The 27,346-nt window shown below is 35.9% G+C and overlaps 2 protein-coding genes across 7 annotated transcripts in view; one reads left to right on the top strand and one right to left on the bottom strand.

Annotated features, from left to right (window-relative positions):
* Positions 1-16,485, bottom strand: part of Runx2 (RUNX family transcription factor 2) — a 308,143-nt gene extending 291,658 nt beyond the window's left edge. For all 5 annotated transcript variants that reach the window (XM_050119361.1, XM_050119366.1, XM_050119363.1 and 2 more), the window contains exon 1: positions 16,355-16,485. In XM_050119361.1, the coding sequence (XP_049975318.1) occupies positions 16,355-16,412 (58 nt within the window). In that variant the 5' untranslated portion in view covers positions 16,413-16,485. The remainder of the gene's footprint in view (positions 1-16,354) is intronic.
* Supt3h (SPT3 homolog, SAGA and STAGA complex component) overlaps positions 1-27,346 on the top strand; it is a 342,521-nt gene that overhangs the window by 22,052 nt on the left and 293,123 nt on the right. The gene's annotated exons all lie outside the window — the stretch shown is intronic.

The raw sequence follows: 27,346 nt of genomic DNA, 5'->3' as shown, positions 1-27,346 counted from the left end.
AAACCTTTCAAAGGTGTTTGCCAACTTGCAGGTATGGTTGCCTTGGCACTGATTGAGGAAGATGTGGAAATGGACTGCAGGAGCACATGACTGTTGTCTTTGTGAGACACAGTGGTGCCTCAGGCTAACTTGTCAGGTCCTGGGGACTGATGGGAATCAGGGACTGGTTAAAAGAAATGGTTCAAGGTTTATATTCCTATCCTAGGAATGGGATGTTAATAATATTAAGTTGAACAGTGAATTTTATCATTTGTATCTTGATTCCAAAAAAGATTTGAGGCATCTGTTAGGGTTAGGATTGTTTACAGCAGGATTGTTTTGGAGGTGAGGCCTGAGAACATTTCCTTCCATGGAAGACTATGGGGACACTTTAATGTGTAGTGAGCAACCAGTATTGCTAACTGTATGTCCATAGTAAATATAAAATCCACGTATTTGGTTGAATTTGTAAGATTTAAGCTGGGGGAAGAAAGCACTATTTAGTAGAAATACATTGATTTGTTTTTAAAGATGATGGTGGGAAGTCTGATCTTAAAATTGGTGGTTTTAAATTGTGCTCACTAGAAAGAATTTTATCATGGGCCTCTAAAAGCCCTTCCCTTCATTCTCTCTGCAGTGAGAGCTGCCCCACCCTGTGTCTGTTTGAGATGGTATGTGCATCTTTAAATCTGGTGTTTGAACAGAATCATAGCTCAGAAATGTTTGAAACCATAGTCCTGATTCCCAAAGTAAAGTTCAGGAAAAAAAAATCAATGTAATTGATTATTTCTAGTTTTTTTTTTTTATCTTTATATGTGGTTTAATTTTAAACTCTATTTTTTCTTTTTCTTTTTTTGAAAAAAAAAATTCCGCCTGATTATTTCTAGTTTTATGAGTAATATGATGCTAAGATGAGTGATGCTAAATCAACATCAAACAAGTATATATATGATACTTTGGACATACGTAATGCTTACTTATTGCATTTTTTGTGAATAGGATCTATGATAAAAAATACGTCCCACTGTTCTTGAGGAATGGATAGAGTAACATTCCGGTGATTTTAAATGAACATGATTTCATAAAGTTGAGCCTTTAAAACTGTTGGTATCTGACTGATTTCACAGTTTGATAAAAAGTTTGACTGCCCGAAACCTTCCCTGCCTTTGAATACACCAGACATGTTGATGATAGAAAATAGTACATGGTGGGAACTTAGCTATTCAGTTACAGCCTCAGGCATAGGAAGTTTTACCTGTGTTCTCTTTGACTCACTGTCTCCCCTGTTCAGGGAGTGAGTCAGCCTGTGAGTCATTGCTTATTTCTGAAGTTGCCCTCCTCTCTCTTTCCATTTATTCTTCTTGTTTTAGGCAGATTCACCTTTCATATTTAGTACTTTTTTTTCTCCTTGGGCCTTCCTAGTCAAAAGCAAAGTACTGCTTTATGACAATTTCTATACCCAAAATGTTAACATGCTCTTTGATATTCTTAATTTTCGGTGATTTTTGGATGTGTGGTAAGCATGTCCTTCTTTGTGGGCTCTTACAAGACATTGGCCAGCTTGTCATAAACTACTAAATCCTGACTGGTTACACAATTGTACTAGACTGCTTGCAAAGGGAAGGCTCCAGAGTTGACCTCACAGTTCATAAATGAAAAAAAAACAGTTCATGTAGGCATAAATGGACAGCAAAACATATTTACAATTAAGGACAGATCTGTGTTAAAGATGCAAGCATAGGTAGCGTAAGTGCAGGTCAGTGAAATGAGGGACTTTCTGGAATTCTGTGTTAAGCAGTTGAGCTAGAGGTCAGCCCTCCCTTTACTGTGGACCATAGCTACAGTTCTCCACTACAGGTCACTTTGCAAGCCAGTAAAGGGGACTGGAATTCCTCTTTGACAATTGTCCTATTTACATAAGCATTGTTTTCTTCAGTCAGTAGCCAGGAAAGAAGAGAGGGGTAGGGAAGGGCACTCACAGACCAACATTGTTTACCAGTAAGAAAGTGCTATAAAGCCAGGCAGTGGTGGCATATGCCCTTAAAACCAGCACTAGGGAGGCAGAGACAGGCAGCTCTGTGAGTTTGAGGCCAACCCAAGTTCCAGGAGAGGCTTCAAAGCTACACAGAGACACTCTATCTTGAAAAAACAAACAAAATAAAAACAATAGCAGCAAAAAAAAAAAAAGTGCTATAAAATACCAGAAGAAGACCAGGTGCTTGAGAACTTTGTGGGCCAGAGTTTGGAATGAGGATTAGAGAGTGGTTTGTGAGCATCTCTGATATACTAGGGGCAAAATAATTTAAACAGCAGCCGTGTCTCACAAATTCTTAGTCTATGCACTGGTAGATATTTGAAGGAATTTTGAACAGATGTGGTGTCTTGAACTTAGAAGCAGTGTGGGGAGAGGTGAGGCATGGGAAAGATTGTGTTGCGTATGTGCTAATCTGCACAGAATGGAAAGACATACATGGGTGAGAATGTCATGATTGTATACACAACCGAAAAATAAGCAAAAAACCTTTAATGCATCTGGAAAACGTATACTATATGGTGGGATATTGTTGATAGCATGGAGGATAGGCTAATAGCTGACATCATTATGCAGTGTCACAATCTGCAGGATTCTTGAGGGAACCATTGTGCAAGTACTCAATCATTGTGGGAAAACTACAGGGGTAAGGGGACAGGAGTTTCTCTTCACATGTTGAAAGTTGTGTTTGGAAGTGGAATTGGGTTAAATATTTTCCTTCTAGGCTCTTGAATCCCTCAGAATGAGGGATTAGTAGGATGCTACGCTATGCTCTCCTCAGCTTGAGAAGTAAGCAGTTGGTCTGGAGAGGCCTAACAAACCAGGACTTCCTGCAGCAGAGGTGGAGCCAGGGCCTACACTTTCAACAAGCTTTTCAGGCCATTGCTGTTGATGCTGCTCCTGCTGGACTGTGAACCCCACCATTAGAGATGAGAGTCAAGTGTATTGCAGAGAACTGAAGGACCAGAGGGCTGATTATACATAATAACTCTGAGTTTTGTCAGGTAGGGTGTAGGCACTTTACTTTTTATTTAGTTTTCATGGGAAACTTTGGGGTAGGTGCTGCTTATAGATGAGGGAGTTCTTGCTCAAGGTTTAGTGAGAGTATAATGGAGATTCAGACACTAACTTAAATCCTTGCTGGTCTGTCATGTTTCAACCAGAGTCTTGTCTTTTTCTTTTCTTCATTCTCTCTTTTCTTTTTTCTTTCTTTTCTTTCCTTTTTTCGTTTGTTTTTTGAGACAGGGTTTCTTTGTAGCCTTGGAGCCTGTCCTAGAACTAGCTCTTGTAGACCAGGCTGGCCTTGAACTCACAGGATCCACCTTCCTCTGACTCTGAGTGCTGGGATTAAAGGTGTGTGCCACCACTGCGCCAGGCCCAGAGTCTTTTCTTAGAATATGATTTATTGATCTTTGCTCCATTTCTTAAAACTTTATCATGGGAGAAATGAAGGTTTTATGTAGATTCAGGAAATTGAACTTGTCAAATATTAGAGCCCACTAACTGAATTGTATAATTGTAGTGTACGTTCTTGTCTTTTAGGTCTAAACATAGCTACTGTTACTGTTTGGGTTCCTCAGGTATATATACATGCATACATACTTTATAATTTGCAGTGATGGGATTATAGCATATGTAATTTAGCATGCTGTTTTCCCTCTAAACACAGCTTTAGCAGTGACAGCTCCTTACACCTCTGCCGATTCCTCACAGTCATTAGCACATTCAGTAACTCTGTCTGTACCGTCCCATTTTCCTCCCTCCTCCAGGAGCTCTGCTGCCAAATTCTTCTGCTAGTTTCTTTGTGATATTTTCAATTTAACCTTTTGTTTTTTGGATGCTGTGAATCAAGGGCCTTATCCATCCTAGGCAAATACTCTATCACTGAGCTACATACACACTGGTGCCTAGTCTTGTTATATATATAAGTTATTATATATGGTCTTATTATAAATATATATGTAATATTAGTGAGTGCTGAGTCACTTTTCATTTTAAAATTTATTGTTTCTTTGTTTTAGCTGCACACAATGTGTCTGTCATTTTAGTGGCTTCTGATAATGTAAGTAGGAATACATGTGGGGTTTAAACTAAAGGCCGTAATGTTCTTATCTAACCAACCACCTTTTCTTTCCTATGTTATCCTTTTCTAATTTTCTACCTTCTTGCATCCATTGACAGGTAGGCTAGCAGAATCAGAACCTGTAATAATGGTACAAGTATAGAAGAACTTTATCTGTTATTCCAAAATTAGTTTTGTATTTACACTGTTATTTGCCCATTTCCTTGATTTCTAGTGCCTTGAGTTATATATCTTAGGGAAAATGTCATGACAAACTAACTTCTAACATTCTTTTTTTTTTTTTTAAACTGGATGTTTCTAATTAAAACTAATATGTAAATTTATGTTTTCTTTTCTAAATGGTTTCTAAACTGTTATACCTATGATTTTTCATTTGTATATTTACTTTACATGTGAGTCTTCCTTTTTTCGACATTTTAAGTTCTTGACTTGGTCATTAAAATATTCCATGACAAATGCAATGTGGGCGCATGAAGGCTGTTGATATTTTGAGATCCCCAGACAGCTTTCTCATCTGGGTTCTTTGTGTCTCTAGAAATGTGAACTGTTCAATTACCTCACGGCCATCTGGGCAGGGCATTGCCCCAGGCCCCAGTGGTACTGAGTAGACTAAAACCATAAATGTATCTCCAGCTCGATTCCAACCCTCTAGAGAAAAAAATCAGTAGCTAGAGCATTTTGTTTCTGTTTTTAAACTTTCTGGAGTTTTTTAAAACATTAAATCATGGATAAAATTGGGCAAGTAGGACATGCCAGTAGTCCTGGAACCTTTTCATACTATCATTGGAAGACAGTGTCTGAGCATTATTATTTTAGTGGGTAAATTCTTGTATAAGTTGAATTTTAATTTCTGCTGATATTTTTAATCATGTGAAGGTGGTGTGGACATGGCACAGACTACTGATTATGATGACTCAAAATGGTCAAGTTTCTGATCAAACTCAACAACGTCTCCCTTTGATAACCTTTACTTTGTCTTACTTGCTTTGACTCCCTGATCATTATTATGAAAAGCAATGGACTAGAATGACCTGAAGATAACAGAGATGGCTTGTTTTGTGTTTTGTATTTTGTCAAAGTTTGCCAACATTAGAGGACCGTGCTTGAGAACCAGTACCTTTAAAGAGAAATGAAGGACCAGGATGTGACTTCATTAAGGCCAGTGTAATACACTAAAGCAGCTGTCAAGAGTAGAAAGGCAGACTAGCATGTCACTTACTCAGATTTGTGACAGGGCAGGTTTCATGACTGCATCCCTTTTCCTTATCTGAGTAATTATACTACTCATCATAGAGTTGTCAGAATTAAAAGAAAGAGCGTTTACGAAGGGTTAGCATAGCACCAGATCAGTAAATACTCAAACCCAGAAAGCTAATGGCTAAACAGACTCAACCAAGGAAAGGTTACAGATAAACACCACAGTTTCAGCATCAGGACCACAGGCTGCATTGGGCACTCAGAGTCTTTAAAGTTTGTTAATTTAAAATACAAGGTCTGGGTATTAGATTGATTATATACTTAAAAACATTGGAGAAATAAACATTAACTTTTTGGTCTATTCATTTTACTAAGTTGTGTCTGTTTATTTTCTCTTTAAAATTACCTATGGTTATATACATAGCTATAGACCAAAATCTGTTAGGAAAAGAGAAAAAAAAGAAAGAAACTGTAATGTTTTATTGTAAAAAACTTTACAAGAAAAATTATTTTTGGGTGAGGAGACAGTTTTTCAGTGAATGTTTTGCATGTTCATCCTGGCTTTAGCTTATTTATGAACATAAATTTGTTAGCCAGTCACTCTCACATTTTAATTTACGGAGGAAGGAGAGGGAGGTGTGTTGTCTTTGTTTAAAAAAGCACCATGGCTGGCTGTTGATAAACCAGATTTGGTGCCATTGGACCACAGTAGCCAAGTATCACTCTGGGAACATTTAATGGAACACACACACACACACACACACACACATGTATGTATGTATGTATGTATGTATGTATGTATGTATGTATGTATTGTAAGGCTACCTAGTTTACTTTGCATGATAGTTTCAGTAAATACCCAACCTGTGAACTACAATGCACCTTCTCAGAATAACAGTTGGTTAGAGTGTAAAGGGATTATATTTATTTTCTTATTGTGTTTTTCTCAAGATAATCCTTTTTATAAAGCAAATATAAAGCATGCCCTAAGCACATATATATTCCTTGAACATTTTATTCTTGTATTAGTGTATTTTTGTGTTTTCTGTTACCCGGCTTAGCACGTTGTTTATGCAGTGACCTATAATGAGTGCCTCTCTGGTGGCACCAGGCCCTGGGTGGGGCAAACACAACATAAGGGTGCATCCAGATTAGCCCTCGTTTTGAGGGTTGTAGAAGATCCTTCCTCAAGATTTTCACTCTCGCCACCTTCCATGTCTCACTGTGTCTCAGCCCTACTGCGGAGAAGTAGGCTGCATATAAATGATTTTGATTTTCAGTTAGCACAGTCTCATGCATGCTTAGACATTTTATATAAAATATTTATGACAAAATGAAAATAATGTAGTTGAATTCAAGTTATATTACCTGGGATTAAAAGTAAGTTAACAGTTTGAAAAAGTAAACAGCACTCTGTCTCTATTCTTGCACGCTCAATAGCTGCCAAGCTTCAGAAAGCCCCGTTCAGCAGAATCTTCCAGCCACTGAAATACGCTGCTGTTTTACCTACTGGCAGCTACCTGCAGCCTGTGCTGTAGCTACCGTTCACTGCTTCCTTGGAGACATGTTCCTGTCGGCTCTTATTTTAAACTCACAGATGTTCTTTGAGGTAGTAAGCACTGAATCTAGTTTTATTATGCTGTTTTTTAGAAGTCTTTGAGAATTTGCCTGTGATGTGTGTGTGTGGTGTTTATATGAATTGTGTGTGTGTGCGTGCGCGCGCTTGTGCAAGCTAGCGCGCGTCCGCTACATCTGGAAATGCTCAAAATTTGTTTGCATTTTTAAAAGAACAGTCTGCAGTGAAAGTAGAAATTTTTGAGAGGTGAGGTTCAAGTTAACTAATGATGGAGCATAATGTGAGGAGGCATAATATTGTAAATTATTATTTGGCAAATGGACCTACTGCAGGCATTAGCTGCTGCCACCGTTTGTAAAGGGCCATGCATAGGGAGCTAGAGAGATAGGCTCCACAGAACTTTCTCTGTGAATCCCAGAGCGTAACTAGATAGAGCTTTTAGTTTATTCAGTGAGGACTACATTCTGTAAGTTTTAGTGTGATACATGTGTCGTTTTCATCATGCATGTGTATTAGAGTGTGAAAAGAGCCTTTAGAATTTGTTAAAATTTGTCGATCATTGTCAAGTTAGGAGTTGTATTTCTTAAAGTTAGAATTTACTTAAGTGCACCTTCTCTACTCTGAAACAAATTTTATTTCTACAGAAAGTTGTGCCAAAGTAAGTTTTCCCAAAAAGACTTATTCCGTATTTAGGTCCACTGATAATGTTTAAAATAAAAATAAACTCCTAACAACCAAGGGTGGAGGGCTGTCTAGATTTGTTTCTAGCTTTCTTTTTCATGGCTTTTCAGAAGTGTATCATATTATAAATACATTCAAAATGTTTTGCTCTGAGGATATGTAGCATTCCTGTAAAGGTTAAGTCAATAAAAATGATTTGGATACATTCCTCGGCCTGGCTGGAACAGGTAGCCCGTTGTTTTGGGTGCCCTTGAGCTTCTGCAGCACATGGTTATGGTGTAGCCAGGAACCGACTAAACTTGCCTTCTATGTGTGGAAGCATCAGCTTTAAAAACCAAGATTTTCTTGCCTTCTAAAAGCGGGTGATTTTAAAGCAGGCCTGCATGGTTGACTCAGTTCTTTTAAATGTAGCTGGAATTTTGGAGCCTTTCTGTCTCCTCAAGTGCTGAAGATAGACCGTAATGGATAAGGTGGGAAAATGCGATGGCCAAGCCTTCCCATAGGGTTTAAAAAGATTGGTAGTTCTGGGATTAAAGAAGTTAACACACATTATAATGATGGCTTTAGATGTTAGACCTTCTTTCCTAAACAAGTTTAGGAGAAAGTTCTGTGCCCATTGGGTGGTTCTGTTCAGATTAAAGCTTGCTGTTTAAACTGCTCAAGGAAACTTTTGTTTTAAAAGTATATGTATATTTCTTATGTTCAAAGTGTTTCTCATTCTTCTTAAGTACTTACATGATCTAGTTTGTATATTTTTGTTTATTTCAGATGCTTTGAGAATGACTTTTCAGGTCTTATTATTTTTATAGCGACTTTTCAAAAAATATCTGTCAGTTTATGAGAATGAATAAGGGCATTTTTCTTCATTGTTTCCTTTAAGGAAGCGCAGTGATGGTATTAGGTATTTCTGCATTAAAAATTACTGATCATGTATCTGCTTAAAAGTAAATTGAAACTTAAATTGCATGTTTTAGTGAAGCTTTATTATGGAAAATTTATTTTTTGTACATATAGTATACTTACTTTGTATATAAACACTTAGGACAAAATTTAGTGTTTTTTTTTTTTTTTGTGGGAGTACACAAATTTCATGCCAAGGAAATAGATTGGGTTCATCTCAGTAAGAATTTATCAAGTATATGAGAGATTTAACCATTTTATAAGTAATTTAGCAATTTAAGACAAATATTTTGCTCTATTTAAGATTTAAGTCTTGCTAGATAAGAATATTTTGATAGATTAAAAATGCATATAAAGATAAAAATAAGACTTTTAGTCACTGGTTGCTTTAAAGCTGTCTAGGTGATTGATAATTAAAATATATTGCCAAGGGCCTTTTTCTCTGAACACTGGCACACTCAGCCCTTCTGTAATGTGCTTTGTATGCCATAAGAGACTTGACTAGTTAATCTAGAGTAGAATTCATTTGAGAATACTTCTCATTCATATCTACTTTAGATAATAAGATTTCTAAAATGAGGTGGATACGAGTGGTAAAAGGTTTTAAAAATAAAATTTCTTCCTAAATTATCGAGACAGAGATAGGATATGTGTGCACATGTATGTATGTTTAATTTCACCAGGTGTGAGAGTGTAGAGAATTTTGTTTGACTCCTGGCGGTCATGAGCGTGTAAGGAAGTAGTTGTTGATGTGGATTAATCATCAAAAGTTGGATTACACTGAATTTTCTATTTATATTGCTTTACTAATGTGCTGTAATACAGTTTTTAAAAAGTAGTATTTACCTAGTTGTTTCTTTAAATGTTCTGTGTGTGCATGTGTATATGTACTTTAGTTTTTCTAAGAACACTAGCAAAATTTTAATGCCTTTTTTTCAAAAGCTGAATCACATAAAGGTTTACAAGTTTTGTGACAGTAAACCTTAATTTTACTCGCTTATCTTTTGTACTCAGTTACCTTTTGTTGGGGCACTGCTGTAGGAGGGAGTTTCTCATAGGCTTCTCATAATACCCCTGAGTGTTTGGGGTCTTACCAGGAAATGCTCACATAGATTTTATTTTCTCTCTCTTTTTCAAAGAAAAATGTGCTGGGGAAGGAACCCAGGACCTTGAACATGTAGCAAAGGCCCTAGCCCTAGCCCTGACATACATTTATGGTTTGGTACCAGGTTCATAGAAAACTGATTTATATAATGTGGGTTGTTACCGTAAATTTTTTTTTCTGTGTGCTATACTATTGTTGTATATAACTCTTGTATGGTAGAAGTCTAGGAAACAAAGTAAGAATTGTTTTCTCAAACAAACAACCAAACACGAAACTCCCCCAAGTTCCCCCCTCCACAAAAAACAAAAACAAAGTCACAAAACCCAAAACTTTTAAAAGATAAGAGAGTCTTTACGATCCCCCTCCTGATGCTCAGGCATCTGTGCTCTGGGGTCTAGTTACAGTGATGAAGTGGAGGGCTAGAACACTAACTACATAATGTGCATTATTATAGATTTGAATAGAGTGGACCTGATGGACTATTTTCTGCTCAGATTCATTGACATAATCCTAAATTATGTATTAGAAATAATGACTATTACTAAATATTCATTAAAGAATATCACTTTTCACTAAAAGAATATCTTGGGAATTTATTCTTAAGTTGAGAAGTTCAGTACAGAAATTTAAAAAGAAAATTGCAGTTATTATTGATAAATAGCAGAAATAAAAGTCTAGTGCTTTAATGACTTACCCAGGTTATATGGGCAGTGAGTGATGTAGATGTGTAGTACCAAGCTAAGAGAGCCATAAATAAGGACCGCTCAGCAGACTGATAACGCTCACTTTTGCATGTGTATACTGAAATGAATGGTTTTACTATTATCAGTGACTATTTGAATTTATAACAGGAAAATAATGTCTTTGGACTTTATAAGCATATTACTGTTTAATAGGATGTTTCTCATAGATGTCTAATTTTTATTTTTATTTTACATATTGACATTTTTTGCAGTGTACAAAGTATTGTCAATGTAGAAAATAATTTTTCCTAGAAGATACAAACAGACCCTTAGTTATATAATTTATAGTTTTTTTTTCTTGCTTTATACTCATTATTCCAAGTTTCATAGTCATTAGTGTATATACACATGTGTATACTATATATAAAAATTTAAAATCAGACTAATAACCAAAAGGAATTAAAGTTGAATATATGTGGCAGGTATTTTGTTTTAGTAAAAATTATGTCTGTGTCCATATAAAGGTTGTGGAATACCACAGCATCATTATTGTAATTTTTACAAAGAAAGCCTGTGTATACACATGTTTTTAAAACTTTATTGGTAATTGTTATTTGGTTTTGGCTAGTGTTTTCCCTTTATTTACTTTTTGCTTTTATTGAACCACAAAATAAATTTAGTTGTGAGATAGCTGACCATAAGGAATACATAAATAATGGTTTGGCACGCTCAAGTCTCATGTAATTTTAAGGGGACCTATAAATGTGTATTTAAGCTTTTGGAGTTTTAACTTAATCTTTTATGTAAATATATGTTTATAGTTGGTGGTGTAATGATCCAACAGACATCCTTCGTGTACAGAAGTTAATGTTACTGAGAAGCAAGTATGATAAAATTAATCTATTTGACTTTGTAGTCAAAATTAATTGCATTACATAGATTATTTAGATCTATCTTGTTGAGAATGCCTTTAGTTTAACATCACTCTGTTGTATAATTTCTGAAGAGAAATGACAGTAGGATTAGTAGCATTCACAAAATTTTTAAAGTAGTTTTCAAAAACTATATTAAGTATGTTTTAGACAAGAATATTAACTTGGTAAATTTTCTAAAATCAACATAATAATTTTTAACACGCTTCAGCATTACAAAAATTATGTTATGTCTATCTGTCAATAATTTTTTTCTAAACAATAGACTTAAAGAATTTAAACATGGTTAATTATCACTTATTGTTTATTTGCAGCAGCCATCCTTACACTTCGTATGTCTTTTGTTCCTTGGATTTAAAAATTATTATCATTTTAAATTTTTGTTGCTAAGGATTGAACTGTGGTCATTGGGTTTGTGGGGCAAATATGTCATTACTAAGCTACACTCCTAGCTCCTATATGTTGCATTTTTGAGTATTAATAACAATTTAGAATATTTATAGGAAGAGAATGAATAGCACATTTAACACATTTTTCTTTCTGTAGGAATATTAAGTACTTTCAGAGCAGCTAGCCTTTAAACTGAATTCTGTAGTTCATCTTATTTGGGAACATTACAATAAGGGCTACAGTTTCTGTTTTCTAGGGGAAAATATGCTTATGAAAAAATAGGCTTTAGAATTAACTCCTGTTTAATAATAGCACGAGCTTGAAATGTTTTATAGGGTGTTTCTCACATCCATTCAACAGTGTTGCAAACTTTGAATCCCTTGACCTTAATAGTACTATATGGGGAGGAAATTCCTAAGAATTCTGTGTAAGCTGGAGATATTATAAACAGCATAATAAAGGAGCATTTCATCTAGAGGCTGCTATAGATGTCTTGAAAAGTTATATGGTCTGTTTTATTTGTGTTTTCTGTTGAATGGACAAAAGTTTGTGGTTAACTGTGGTTAAAATTGCAAGGAAACTCCCTTTGAATAAGGTATAGAGTTTCCCCATTTTATATGAATTGTAACACATTAATCAATTCATCTCCAGTAAATACTGTTGTCCTTTTGAAATGATAAGAGGTTATTTTAAGGTGTATAAATCATGTATAAAACTTTATAAAGATCCATTTTAAATCTTTAAACATTTTATACACTTGAGATAATTAGAATATTTCACTGTTTAGAAAATATCAAGTATTAGAGCTTACTGTTTTCTTTAATATAGGAGCTTAGTGCTGGTTTTGGTTTTGACTGTTTTAAATCTTGAATTGGAGTTATACAAGTTTGGTTCATTGGTATAGGAGAGGAAAAAAAAATCCATTAAGGTAACTTGTTAGGAAGCTTCTGCCTAAAGTAGCATTGGGTTGGCCGGTGTCCATTTAATGACAGGTCTGGCCAGCTGTGAGAAATAGTCGTGCATTGTCACAGCCATGGTTTTAGCTTCTGCCATAGGATTTCTGTCACCTTGGATTGATGGCATTTATTTGGCCACATATGTAATATTTTTGGAAAGACACTGCAGAGGTTTACCGTTTCAGTGAACCGTTTATATAAACATGTCTCTAAAGACTTGCTTGATAGCATTTGCAGTCTTAATGCCTGTGATGAACTTGCGCAGCTTTTCTGCTGCCCTAGACTTGTCGGACACTAGTGTCCTGGCACGAGTCTGAAAGAGCATGGAAGTCTGTACACATGTGGTGTGGAGAGGACTCTGAGATGTCCCTTTGTTCTTCTGTCAGTTTCCAAGTGTGTGCGGGGGCTTCATTAATCATCGGAAATGCAGAAATAAAGAATCCAGTCCCATTGGAGTTTTGATATGAATACTTACCTTTTCTTTTTTTTAATATATATACAGTTGAGGTATTTGGGTAACCCCTAACCTTTTGCTTTAACAAGGAAGCACAGTATAAAAATATTACCACAGTTTTCATGCAGGCAGCTCTTGAGGGGTTGGGAGAAAGCCCTCTAGATGAATATTTTTTTTTTTAAAAAAAAAGCTGTGATACAGAATGTCTTAACTTAACCCAGTCTAGTACTTGCGGACCACCAATGTGTAAAATTGAAAGCACATGAGCTCTGAAGCAGTAGAGAAGGTTTGTAATTGATTAGCGCTGCTTGAAAGTACTGAAGTACAGTGAGATTTGATTTGTGAATGGTTCTATTCAATAAAGATTAATTCTGTGTTCTTGATAACATCTTAGTCCCCTCCATGAGTCAGCTCCCACCCCCAGTTTCTTAACCATTGTATATTTCAGTATTCAGTCTTCTCTTAATGAGCTGGAACATTTCTACCTTACAGAGTTCAACTTAGACTGACTGAAGCAAGTCCGACCATCAGTGATTATTAGCTTAAAGGGTATAATTGAATAAATCATTTTTCTTTTATTAAAATAATTAAAATATATTATAATGTAATTTGTGTATTTCATGCCCTTTTCGTGATTTAGAAACTACCAGGAAGCTTATTCAGACTTAACGAATCTTTTCCTAAAATTCCATTTACATTTCAAAGTGAATCTTTATTATTTAAAAGTGAAATCTGTATTAATCTTCTAAAGTGGATTCATTTATTAAAATACATGATAGTCTCTTTGGGTATCACTTGGCAGTTTTTTAGCTTTTACTAAATATTAGAATAGCTGGCCATGTTCGTTCTTTTTAGTTCTTCTCTTTGGTTTATCAAATTTATCTCTATTATTTGGGAAACAAGTTGGAAAACTTGGTCACTAGGGAATCTTGAAACTCCAAAATGATTATTGTTGATAATAGACCACAACTATTGTTTTGGAAACGACTGTTTACACATTATGTGTTATCAGTGACTTTGGTCTGTTCGAAGGATTATGTCGAAGGATTATGTGTAGAGATGTAATCAGCTAACTTATGTGATTTCACAAGCGAGTCCCTAATGGTGAGATATTTGTTGAGTCAATCTGCTGTTTCAACAGGATTTATTCATATTAAGTTATGATTTCAAGTAGCACAGATTGAAAACCTTGATTAAAGTGCAGAGATCAAGGACACTGGGGCTCTCCCCGCTTTCTGCTGTTCCCTTGCACCCCTTCCCTCATCATGACTGAGGTGAGACAATCATAAGTGTGTGCCTTGTCCCTTACCCAAACTCTGAGCATCTACAAAATTGGCACATGTACTTAGGACACTGCGTTAGGTGGTTATGCTGAGCACTATAAGAATTTAACCATGAAGAGAGGTTTTAGCCTTCACATACATTGTGGACCAGAGACATGAGATGTGATGATAACCTGGAACGATTGTGCACCCCTCATCTGTAATTAGTCTGGTATAGTAAGTTCACATTAAGCTCTCTAGCCTGTTTGGAGGAGGGGGAGGTAGGGAAGGTGAGACTCACCTTCCAGAAGAGAAAGACCAGCTATCGTGTGAAAAGGTACTGCATGCTGAAGAAGATGACTTTGACTGTCTTTTAAACTTGGTCAGGTCTTGGAAATTTTAATTTAGAATAGTCACTAAGACCCACTGCCACCCCTGTAGGATAGAAGTTTATACAGTGTGTTCTTCGGGTCAGTTCTGCCTCCAGTGCTGAATGTTCCTAATTGCTTACTGTGCCTGCCCGAGTAATCCTTCATAACAATAGCTTTGGCATTGTTTTTTTCCCTTTTTTTGTCTCTTAGTTACTAAAAACAAATCTTCTTTTGTGAGAACTGTACTTATAATATGGAGTATACTGATATAATGCAATCTAGTTGTAGCTACTTTCTGCTTCCTAAAGCAGAGATTTTTAAAGTAATGCTTATGCCCACTATTTAAAATTATAAAATAGTCTATGATTGTTGCATTGCATATATTGTAACTGAGGTGGCCTTACTTTTGGCTACTATGGGAGTCATTATAACAATTTTTATTTTAAAAATAAAAACATGAAGTATATTTCTTTACCCTTTAAAAGAACCCCTTTCCCCCTTTCAGGTTTACTAATTTCTCTTTAACTTAAGATGATCCTCTTCTAGGAGCCAGTTAAGATGTGTGAAGGAGGAGGAGTAATGGGAACTCCAATCGCTAGTTTGAAAATTCTGCAGCTAAGTTTATATGGGTACACACAAGCAAAGGATTTGTTTAAAGGCTAAAAGACAGTCTTTAAAATCTGCCGTGTAGTTGGGACATGTTGGATATCATAAAGAGAATCATGTAAGTGAACATTTTCCTACAATCCCATGACAGTTGGTCAGGATTGAAGTCATTTACATATCTGTATCAGCACTCACTGGAAACTCAGTATTAAGAGACCGCATTACGTTTGTTTTATTTTAAAAGTCTAGCATGATTTTGTCGGCATGGCTCTTTTAAATCCTTCAGGGTATCCTTGTGAAGTTTATTTTTCATGAGACTAAAAAACGGTATTCATTTTGGTAGGTCTAAGAATGTGCTCAGAAGAATCTTAGAGGTTTCAGTGTTTGCTGTATGTTTGCAATGAGTTCTGTGTGGGAGTAATAGTAAATATAAAATTAGAATTATTTAGAAAATTGTAGTTTCATGTAGAGTTAAAGATTTAAACACTCTGTGTCCTGAGCTACTGGAGATCTTTTCAGAACAGCTCCGATATCCTGAGAATGCTTCTGTTCTAGCTGAATGTCTGTCTCACAGAAAACAGTTTAGAAACAAGCTTAGAGAGATATCTGAGGGCACAGTTTCAGACAGTAAAGAGAATTCTTTCAGTGGAACTGCTCTAAATGTTAACTTTCCTCCAGCTTTCTTTCTGTGTCGTACACGCTAGACCATAATGTTTCGACAATTCTGTGGTCTGCTGCTTTGTAAAAATTGCTTCCTTTTTAAAATTTGTTTCAGTATTGGGAATTGCCGAGTCAATAACTTAACAATACTTTGATTAATTCAGCATCCAGTTTATTCTAGTGAAGTTCATGAGGATATTAAGCTTTTACTGTTTTTAACATCTTTGTTTCTGTTACTCTGGAAAACATTTTGATTAACATGAGCTCATTTAATTTTGTCGATTTCAAGCCATTACCCTGAGAGTTAGTTACACAAGCCAAGTGCAAATATTTACAGCAATTTCATTTTTCAATTTGTAGTGCAACAAAATAGCATCCTCATGATCTTTAACGTGCTGTGACCTAGGGAAGCCAGCAGCTCGTCTAAGACAGCCCTTTATGCTCAACAGGTTCATAGAGAACAGGATGAAAACATGGTGACACTTACCCCAGAAGAAGTTCTGCTGGCATGCTGTCACTGTGCTGAAGAGGCTGTTTGATGCCATAGTCCCTCCTTTTTCTTCCAGATAGAGCTTGTGCCCTCTCTTGTAAATACTGCTTGCAGCCTTAGACTGAAAACACAAACCATACCCAGTCCTTGTTTTAGTTGTACAGTATGCCCGGAGTACATAGACTTTATATTTATTTTTTTCTGTCAAGAAATTATGTATCTGGTAACATGTGAAAAGCAAGGAAACAAAACAGAAAAGAATGAGCAAATATTTGAAGGACCTACTATTACTGCATAGACTGTGGTTAGGGCACTCACTGACTCGGTTGGTCTCGGTGGCTGGTAGTGACCTGCGGAGATTAACCATTTAAAAACCAAAGACTTCTTGCTGTCCTCCTGGAGAAAGTTTGCACCGCACTTGTGGTTCTGTGGTTGTTTGTGAGGCGAATGAAGCATTCACACAATCCAAAAAAGCAAAAGCTTTAAAACTCCTATTTTTTGCAAGCACTATTACTGGAGAGACAGAATCATGTGGTTTGTGACCTCACAGTACTCAAAGGAAAGTGGGACTGCCTACCACTGTGGCTTTCCCCCTTGCTTTCTCTCCCCCCTCTCCCTTTCTCAATCTTTTTCCTTCTTACCCCTCCCTCCTTTCTCTTCTCTCTTCCTCTCCCTTTCTGTCTTTTTACTTATGGGTGTTCTCTCTCTCTCTCTCTCTCTCTCTCTCTCTCTCTCTCTCTCTCTCTCTCTCTCTCTCTCTCTGACAAAAGGCTTGTGGTAAGGCCTTCCTGGCATCCAGAAGGATATAGCTTTTTAATTTTTGTGACTCATGAGGATTTGGATAGAATACAAATGCTGAAAGAGCCCACACTCCTGTAAGGTTAAGCATTTGGAGAACAGAACTCTGCAGCTAAGGATTTCCTTTCTCCCACCTCCCCACTCCCGCCTTCCCTCTGCTTTTTTTCTTCTCTCTTCTCTACCCCCTCCTTTTCCTTCATTATTATGTCTATGGAAAAGTGAACAAAATTGGCTCAAGCCAGCCTGTGACGTTCTGAACAACAGTGCTGATTTACAGTAATTTACATCTTGGGAGTGTATCACATGCAGAGCTGCTTCAGGTTTACCAGGGTGACTGATCCCTTCTGTTTGCCTTTTGCTTGTCTTCCTAAACTTGTGAATCTGTAACTTATTGTAAAAAAGTTTACCTTTCCAAAGCTCCGCTTGCAAACTTCTTGCTGGGATTGACTGTAATTGGCTGTCACAAAAGTGTTAGCCTGGGGATTCCTTTACAAATATTAAATCATGGCTGTCTAGTTGATTTTTTATTAGGTGGCTGCTCTTACCATAAGGATTAAATGTAATTAGTATCATTTATGTTATTTTTCCTATCATCTCATGGCTACTTTGAAGATCTTAAAAAAACAAATGTTAAGAATTGCAGGATAGTTTGTTGGAATAATGTTAGTTTTCTGTATGATTGGAATTTATCTTTCACAGAAATGTGTTTTGTAGAATTCTTTAGTCAGCTTGCACATCGACTTTCACAGGGTTTTGGATTGCAGATCTTCTACATATATAGTGAAATTCTCAGTAGCTTCCACAGCTCAGCACTGCATTTTACAAGCTCAGAATAGAGTGGGTTAACAGAAACTGTATTTTTTCTGTTGTTTATAATGGAAGCTTTGAAATAAATTACAAAATGCTGTGTGTAGTAAGGAATAATGCACAGACAGAGTATGTTAGTCGTCTCGATTTGCTAATTCTGATTCAGAAGAAAATTGAAACCATCTTTGGCAAACTATCTCTTCTTTTGCCCTCTTGGACATGTATGTATAGAGCTCATTTTCTTATTAGGATGATTATATATCATAGGCAGTGAATTTCACATTTATGAATAGAGCTTCCTGTTTTCATCAGTTGGGAGCGATGGAGGATTTTTCAACAAACATTATAAAGGCGAGCAGACCAATTTCCTAGGCATTTTTTGCCGTTTATCCACGCCACTCTGAATTTGCATGTTAGATTTCTTTCTCGTGTGATGCTAATCAGGAGTGGCATGGAATAGATGATTGGAATGGTGGTGGGGACAGGGAAGCTCAAAACTTTTTGGGGTGTACAATGGGGGCAAGAGGGAGTGACTCATGAGGTGATAGAAGTAAAATACCCTTGTGTCTATTCATCCCAACACAACTCATTATCTGTCTTTGTTACTTATCTATGAAATCATGTTCATAAGATTCTTTAAATTTTTTTCTACACACACTAGAAAGATATAGGAATGATTTTAACCCCTTGTTTCTCAAATGTCTAGAACTCTTTTCCAGAATGAACCTTTAATGACAAAACCACAGAAATACATTCTGTTGTCTGATTTTGAGGCGAGACGCATACTTTACTGTAAAAACAGATTTTTTTCAAGTTTTCATTTGGATCATTACTCATGCAGAGGAGAAAAAAGTCACTCTATTATCCTCTTTCATAAATACAATGTGCCAGTGTGATCTTTATCTCTGTTATCCAAAGTAAATAAAAGAGGGTTTTATCCACATAATTTGTGGAATTTCTGAACTTAATTCCATATTTACATGTAATAGCAGCACTTGCAGTTGAAGATATTTCCTCTGTCTAGAGAAACTATACATATATATGTACATATATGGCAACTCTATATAAAAACAAATGCTTTTCTTTTAGAATGTTCAGGTTATTTAAGCCCTATTTTTTTACAAAAATATTTTTTTCTTGAAACATTTCTTGAGGTGTGTACACTTTTATTATTCAAATTTACCTGCATGAATTCAAATAATTTTACCACCATCTCATCTGTCTTCCAGTTACATGATCTCTCTTTGTAGGGAACCTTAATGCTTGTGTCAAGCTCTCATCCCACAAGCTTAGGGGAGACACTGCTGAACATGGCTTCTCTATACTGTGGGAGGCTCATCAAATTCTGGCAGGATAAAAAAAAGGGAAGTTACACTTGTGGTTTAAATTTGTGTACTTATTGTCTACATATCCTTCTCCCAGTTCGACTTGGCCTCTCTCAAGAGCAAATAGTACATTGTTGTAGAAATTCAAAAACAGTACTGATAAGTGGTGTCACCTTTGGTTCTGACTGCAGTTCATTAGAAATGGTCCTGGTGATGGAGAGCCAGCCTGGTGTAGTGAAGCCATGGAGAGAGCTCCTGTACAGAGATGTCTGCCCTGCCTGTGTGCAGACATGGAGATCACAGACTGTTTAATCCGTTAGCATGCAGTCCGTCTGGGGGATATGCTAGCAGTTGCTGTGAAGCAAGCAGCAAGTTCAGGTTTACTCTGTAAATTCTGTATTGTAGTACTACAGCAGTGAAGTACCGTTTTAGATTTGAAATCAGTCTTTTAAAAAGTCATGAAATTGGTTTCTTGCTTTATTACTTTACAATTCAGCATTTTTTCAAAATTATCAGTTTTTACATGACAGTATAGTAAGGTTTTAAATGCTATTCATTTCCTCATTGTTATCATTTGAGTTAATTATTTGCTCAACTACTGCTTGAGTTTTAACACAATTGCTTTATCAATACCGTGCCGTATCTATCTTTGTAAAAAGGATCATTTAGACTCATATTTGCTGCTTTTCTCTTCTTTTAATTGAAAACAGTAAGAAAAAGAGTAACAAACTCTAGATGTCCACCCTGACTTAAATTTTCTGATTATGAAACTTGTGCTAGGAACTTCCTTAATTTATTTTAACTTGTTATTTGGTAATTTATGTTTTTTTTTTGGGAGGAATTTTTTTTTCAGATTTGATGCTTAGCTGTTTAAACTTATCTAGCACTTATCAGACTTTTATTAAAGACAAAATTTTTCTGTGCAGGTAAAGTATTATAGCTTTATATTTTAAATTATGATTATGAGAAATTAATTCCTAAGTCTTTATGTACAAAACAGTAATACATATTCGGTTATGAGTACAGCCTATTATTTTGCACTTTGTTATGAGTTTTTAAATTAGATAATATTTAAAAAAAACATTGCCACAATTTTCTTGTTACTGATTTCATGTGTGTATTCCTAGCAGCTGTCTTTCTGAGTATGGCATAATATGCAGATTGGCTATCCAAAGAGAACCTCTTAAATCATTGTGCACTCTTCCCTGCCCTTTCCTTCCTTCCTCCCCCTCCCTCCCTCCTTTTCTTCCTCTCCCTCCATTTATGTCCCTTGTTTCTTTATCTCTACTCCAACTCCAGGCTTTTTTGTTTCTTTTCAGATGCTTTGACATTTCTCTATATGAAGAACTTTGTAAAATGTTCATTAGAAATGTTGTTGTGTTAGTGCTCATTAGTGAGTACCTGGTGGGTCTGAGTGCAGCCCTCTGTGTACACTTTGTGTCTTCATCTATTGGCATTTCTTTGTGGGAATTTTTTATTTCTTATCTGTTTCTTGAATCTTTGCTTTATACTGGTTCAATTAAGGGCATTGTTCTGCAGGACATTAGCACTTTGATTATGAGGCTCACTTTTGTTCTGGGATTATTCTTTGAAGTGTGATGATCTACACTTCAGTAGTGTACCTGTATAAAGTGTTTATCTTTCTTGTAATTATTAAAGCACTTCATCTTTGAATGCTGTCATTTTTGTAAGATTTTTTTTTTAAAGGGGACAATTTACACAGAATGTGGGAAACATGCTCATATGACAGCCGAGGATGTGGCCAGACTAAAGCAGGAAACGACTACCCACAATGCAATGTTACATACACTGCCACTTAATAAAATTTATATCAAACATGATTCTGACCAAACCGAAGAAAAATAATATCCCAGCTATGCTAGTTAATGTATCTAAGGAAAAGCGAAACTAACGTCTGTGCTTGCACAGTAAGTGAAAATGTGGGAAGCCTAGTACAGGGGAGTCTTGCTGTCACTTTGTCCTTGTGGTTTAGGACTTGAGTGCAGGTGACATTATTCTAAAGTGAGAACTTTATGTCACTCGTCTTGGAAAAGACCCCATAGGCCACTGTTCTCATGTTCACTTGAGTTGTTTCACTATTGAATAGTTAGAAGTCTTGTCAACTACAAGGCAAAAATAAATAAATAAATGACAATTTTAGATATGGTTTGGCTTACCTAAATTTTTTATAGAGCCAGGTGTATTTTTTTTTTCTTTTTGCAGTCTGCTTTATCCTTTGTTGCCAGTGGTCGAGGCTTGACTCAAGCCCACCAAGGCACACTTCTTTCCTGAGTAATTGTTTCACATCTTCCCCTTTCAGTCCATGGACTTGAGGAAGTCGGGGAAAAGCAAAACTGAACTGTTACATGATGTGGTTAAAAAGGTATTAATGCATCTTATAAAAAGATCAGCTTAAATCTATTTAGTGTTCCCATTTGTAAATCTTCAGCTGTTGAGCTCTCCGCTGTCAAACTTCAGCAATTTTGATGAATTTAATACCTTCACAATTTAGATGAAATTTAAGATTTTACAAAGGAGGTTGGGGTACATAAAGTTTTTAATTTGGCAAATAATGTAGAGATTTTATTAGACAACTATAAAAGGCTGTCAGTATCACTTACAATTGGTCCCATCTGCATATTTCAGTATATATAAATGGCAGTGTTTTGCTTTGGAACTGGTGCAATATTGTCTCAGCATTTAGATGTAGATGTTATTGTCTGTATCTCTATTAAGGATGATTTGCTTAATTGTTTGGAGGTTTTTTTTTCCCCTTTAGAAGATGCTTATCAATAACAGCTGCTGCAGTGTGGCTTTTCTCCATGGACTCATGGTGGTCTTTGGAAGAATGTTCCTCAAGTTTGACAGGTGAGACAGAGGCTCTCCAGTGCCACTGCTTTTGGATGAATCTGACTGTGGTCGGAGAAAGTGCATCTTGCCAAAATATATGGGTGAGACCACACACAGCCTTTAGAATAGTTATTGTAGGGTTATTTTAGGAGTGCATGTCTTGACAGTTCTTTTATTTGCATGCCAGTTTCATTGCTGTGTATAGATTTTTCATTGGGTTCAGAAAAGGCTATTGTGGATTGAGGTCTCTGTTAAGCTTTATGTATAATTTATGGTGAGTTCAGGCATAATTAACAATACAGAAAGAATATTGAAAATGAAGCACTGGAATACAGATCCTTTTGTTTTTACAAATTTGACAGTATTCCCACTGGAAATCTCAATTTCTCAGACATTTTAGTAGTTAAAAATTACTCTATTTGAACTCGAAGATTTAAAAAAAATTAGAAATATTAAAATATTTGTGTCTCTGATTATATTAATATTAGGAAAATTACTATTCTCAGAATAAATTTTAAAATTAATGTTGCTTATAAACAGTGTTGTTTAAGCATTGAAATAAATTACTAAAGAAATCAGTTTCTAAATATGTAAGAACAATTTGTAGGCTACCAGTCTTTCATGAGATGATTAAAGCTTTGTTCAAAACTCAAAACTATAATTAAAAGTATGTTTTTTTAAAGAAAAATATTTGTAGCTTTAAAAACTGACAGTTTTAATGAACAGTAGCAAACTCTAGACTTTCACAAAAATGTTTCTTTTAATAAAATGATGTATTTGGATATGTGTTCACAGTTATTATTTGTAATAACTTTATTAAAACAATTCACAAGACTTTTTACTTGATTAGTGAGTATATTTAAATACATGTTTGTGATAATTCTACCTCTCTCCGATAAGTTGGTTTCGTTCCTGTTTTTCCAACATAGTCTGCAGAAGCAGTTGATTCCTGCCCCGCTGAGACTGATGTACTTCCTGGCAGGAAGACTGCTCTGTGGCTTTCTCCATGAACAAGCATATATAGAGATGAGAGCATTCTATATGCAGATAGGTCCTTTAAAAAGGATTGGTATTAATCTCTCAGAAGTTAACTATATCTGAGAAACTCAATTGATTGCCATGTACAAGCTCTTTTTAGACAGCTTGAGGAAACGTGGACATAGACTCTGTACCAGCGAGTGCTAGTAAAAAGTAGCAAGTTTGGCTTGGTTGTGACAGTGATACTACTGACTTATATAGAAAAAGTCCTTATTCTTAAAAGAGGTACATGGTGAATTACTAGTATGGAGTCAGTAGCATACAAATACATACATAAAAATTTGTCAGTGTTGGCTGTTGAATCTGTGCAAAGGGATAGAATGGCGTTTTTCTATTTAAACAGTGACTTCTGAAACATAAAGCGTTTTGTGTTTAAGTGACTTAGGAATTAGTTTTAAAATCGAAATAAAGTAGTTGGAAAATTCATTTGTGTGATATATAAGGAATAAATTAACTGTATTGTGGGCACACACACTTTTAGTTCCAACACTTGTAAAGCAGAGGCTGGCAGATCTCTGAGTTCAAGGCCAGCCTGGTCTACAGAGCTGTTTCCAGGACAGCCAGTGCTATACATAGAAACCCTGACTTGAAACAACAAAATTAAAAATGGATGCATGGAAATAGATTGGGCTATACTTAATAAATTTTGGTTTTAACTTTTATCCTTAAATATTCATGGAAAAACTTTATCCTTAAATTTTATTCATGGAAAAAGCTTACACCTGTAGTAGCGCACAACAGGCCTGTGCTGCTGATGTGTCACTTGTGTTTAAGCTGGACACTCTGGAGTATATAAGAATACCCCAAACGGTCGTCCATCCATGTAGGCATGATGATATAAATCTGAACACCAGGCATGCTGAGACGGGGGCATCAGAGAATTTAAAGTCAGCATGTACTATGTAGACAGAACCTGTTTCAAATAGCAAAGCTAGACGGATGGCTCGGCTTTGAAAGGCACTTTCTGCAATTGCAATCGCCGGGTTCTCAGCACCCACTTCGAGGTTCACAACCATCTTTAACTCTTAGTTCCAGGGATCCAACACTCTCTTCTGGCCTCTATAGCTATAAAAAGTGTGCATGTGGGACACAGATGTGCATGCAGATAAAACATCCATATATTTAAAACAAAAGTAAAGTTAAAACAAAACCAAACAGTTCATTCACATCAACTAATTACTATTAGCTTACGTATTTACTGTTAAATTGTATCATTCCAGGAATTATTCTGGGGAGCAGAAGCCTACATCTCTATTTCAGAGTTACTGAAGCTTGAATTTGTTTCGTACTAGTTGATAGTCTATCAAGGTCTGACATATCTTTTCTATAAAGAGGCAGATAAATATTTTTGGCTTTGGGGGTTGTAGACTTTCTGTCAGCAACTCTGCTCTGGTTGCACTCTCAAAGCTGGCAGTCAGTAAATGAATACATGTGTGCATTCCACTAGAACTTTATTCCCAAACCAGGCTCTGGCTCCTGCACCTGTACTGTTCCTAGAGAGCGATGAGTCCAGTGGATGCCAGCTACAGAAGAAGCAGCAGTGAGTTGTAGTAGTGATCAAGGTTCCTATTCTGATACAGTTTACAAAATCTTTTATTGAAAGTTTGTTTTCATGTGGAGCATTCTGTCTAGGGTGCTTAATAACCATCTGTTGTATTGACCCAGCTAACTACCTTGTAGTACAATTTCTTTTTTATATGTAAATTATTACATTGTGTATACCTATGAAGTGTCTTAGAAAACTTTTAGGTCTGAGGTTGAAATATAAATAAATTATCTTGACTAGAGACATTTATACATTATATATTCTAGAAGCATTATTAAATTATAAGTGTTGATATTTAATTTAGTTGTTCATTATCATTAATAAAAAATGTTAAGATGGAAAATCCTATGCCCTTTAGCCATAGGATTCTTTGAGAATTCATTGGGCTTGATACCCATGAAGAAAGTATTTACTTGAAATATTATTAATAATCATGATCAGTTATTTTTTTCCAATATTATTTGGGTGTGTATAGTATATATATATGTACACGTGTGTGTGCATGTGCATGCATGCATGTATGCATGCTTGCCTATGTGTGCATGTGTGGAGACCAGAGACTGAAGCTGGGTGTTTTCCTCAATGGCTGTACCTTATTCTTGAGACAGGGTCTCTCACTGAACCCCAAGCTCACCTTGTTCAGCTAGACTGGCTGGCTGGCAATCCCCTAGGGTTGACCTGTCTTCTCCAGTGTAGTTAGCTAGGCTTCATTATTTATTGGGTAATGGTTAACACTAAGCAAAAAAAGTAACTATCTTGGGCTGGCAAGAGTACTAAGTGGGTAATGGTGCTTGATGGGATTGACAGTGCTGATAGGAGAGAAATGACTCTTACAAGGTGTCCTCTGACCTTCACATGCATATCTTGGTGCACATGTGCAAAGAAATAATAAAGTATCTTAAAGTAATAATACTTATGTAGTTTTATGGCTAAAGAACTAATTAACTGTTTTGATCGAATGTCAGAAGTTTGCTATATTAAACGAGATATATATGTATATGTGTATCAAATGTATGTAAATTGACTTTCAGTAACAACTCAGTATTTCATATTTTTATACATTCTAGCTTATGGTTATTTTAAGAATTCTAGTCATCATATACAATAGCTAAAGATAAGATAGTTGAAAAATTACTGCTTTTTTTCTAATATACTTTTGACGTAGAGATGAAATCTGCCTTCTTTCCTTTCCTGTTATAAACTGGTTATTGTCCATTTGCTCTCATATATGGCAAAATTCAGCATAATTATTTTTAAATCTATCCCATATCCTCATTATTTAAATATTTTAAGAATTAGTGTTATTGTGTGTGTGTGTGTGTGTGAGAGAGAGAGAGAGAGAGAGAGAGAGAGAGAGAGAGAGAGAGAGAGAGAGAGAGAGCGCGAGCAGATACCCACTGAGTTCAGAGAATAGGATGGAGCTGGGGTTATAGTGGGTTGTGAACTAGTGTACTTGGGTACTGGGAACTAAACTCTGTGAGAGCCTTTATTCTTAATGACTGAACCATTTCTCAGACCCTCATTTAATTGGATGACACAGACGTAAGTCATCGCGAGTAGTGATTAAGATAGCTTGTCTGGTAGGAAACCGCAAAGAAATGCTCAGACACTCCAGCAGCAGCCTTATCCATGGTCTTTCCACTTAAGGTTGTATTGCTTAGTTATAATGCATTTTAAAAAGTAGTCACTGTTCTTTCTCTAGAAAAACAAAAACAAAATAAAATACCCCAAATCAAAACAGACAAACAAAAGAAATAAAAAGACAAAAGAAACATGAAAAACAAATGGGAGAGGGTAGAAGGGGAGGTGTGGGAAGGGAGGGGAATGGAGAAAACAAAAGCAAAACAAAAGAACAAAACTAAAAAACCCCAAACAATAGAAAACACGAAATTGGGTGGGTAGGATATTGGAGGTGCTGGGAAAGGGAACAGAATATTATCAAAATGTATCATGTGAAAAAATTTAAAGAAGCAATACATTTACACAAAAGGTATCATTGTGGTGCAGTGATCGAATAAACTAGCTGTCTGGAAGAACATTGTGTTAATCACACTTAAAATGGTTAGAAAATGCTTAATCTTTACATAGGGAATATACTCTAAATAAATTAGAAGCAGTTTCAGCATTTAAAGTTTCAATATTCACTTAGTCAGAAAGCAAAAAGTTCGCAGAATGGTTTGCCAGCTAACATAAGTCATTGCGGGAGATCTATGTTCTTTACCTCTCTGGGGCTATGTGAACTCTGGGTTCCTGTTCTTTCAGTTATAAATTCATTGTTTGAACAAATCAAACTCCTAAAGATTGTGTAGTTCTGACAGTTTATTTATCTTTGGATATAAATCTTATTGCTGCATTCAACTGTTTAAAAAAGAAAACAGGTATGTGTGAGACAAATCATCTATATGAAATTTTGAAAAAGCCAGAACAGCAGAAAACGTTCAAAAGATTAGCAGGTAAACAAAATAGTTGGTGTATACTTATGAAAAGTAAATCAGTAACAGCAAAAGAGGGGAAAGTTGTTGGGGTTGGAGGATTGAATTGGTGGCATACAGGCCATACAGACTGCTCTGCACAGTAGAGCGGTGTTGGACACATGACATTATTTATTGGCAAAGTGTACAGAAC

Source organism: Alexandromys fortis, unplaced genomic scaffold, assembly GCF_014885135.2.
Source record: "Alexandromys fortis isolate MF-2015 unplaced genomic scaffold, M_Fortis_MF-2015_v1.1 scaffold_145, whole genome shotgun sequence".
NCBI classification, from domain to species: Eukaryota; Metazoa; Chordata; class Mammalia; order Rodentia; family Cricetidae; genus Alexandromys; species Alexandromys fortis.
The sequence above is the reverse complement of the archived record's forward strand: the minus strand, read 5'-3'. Positions and strand labels throughout refer to the sequence as shown.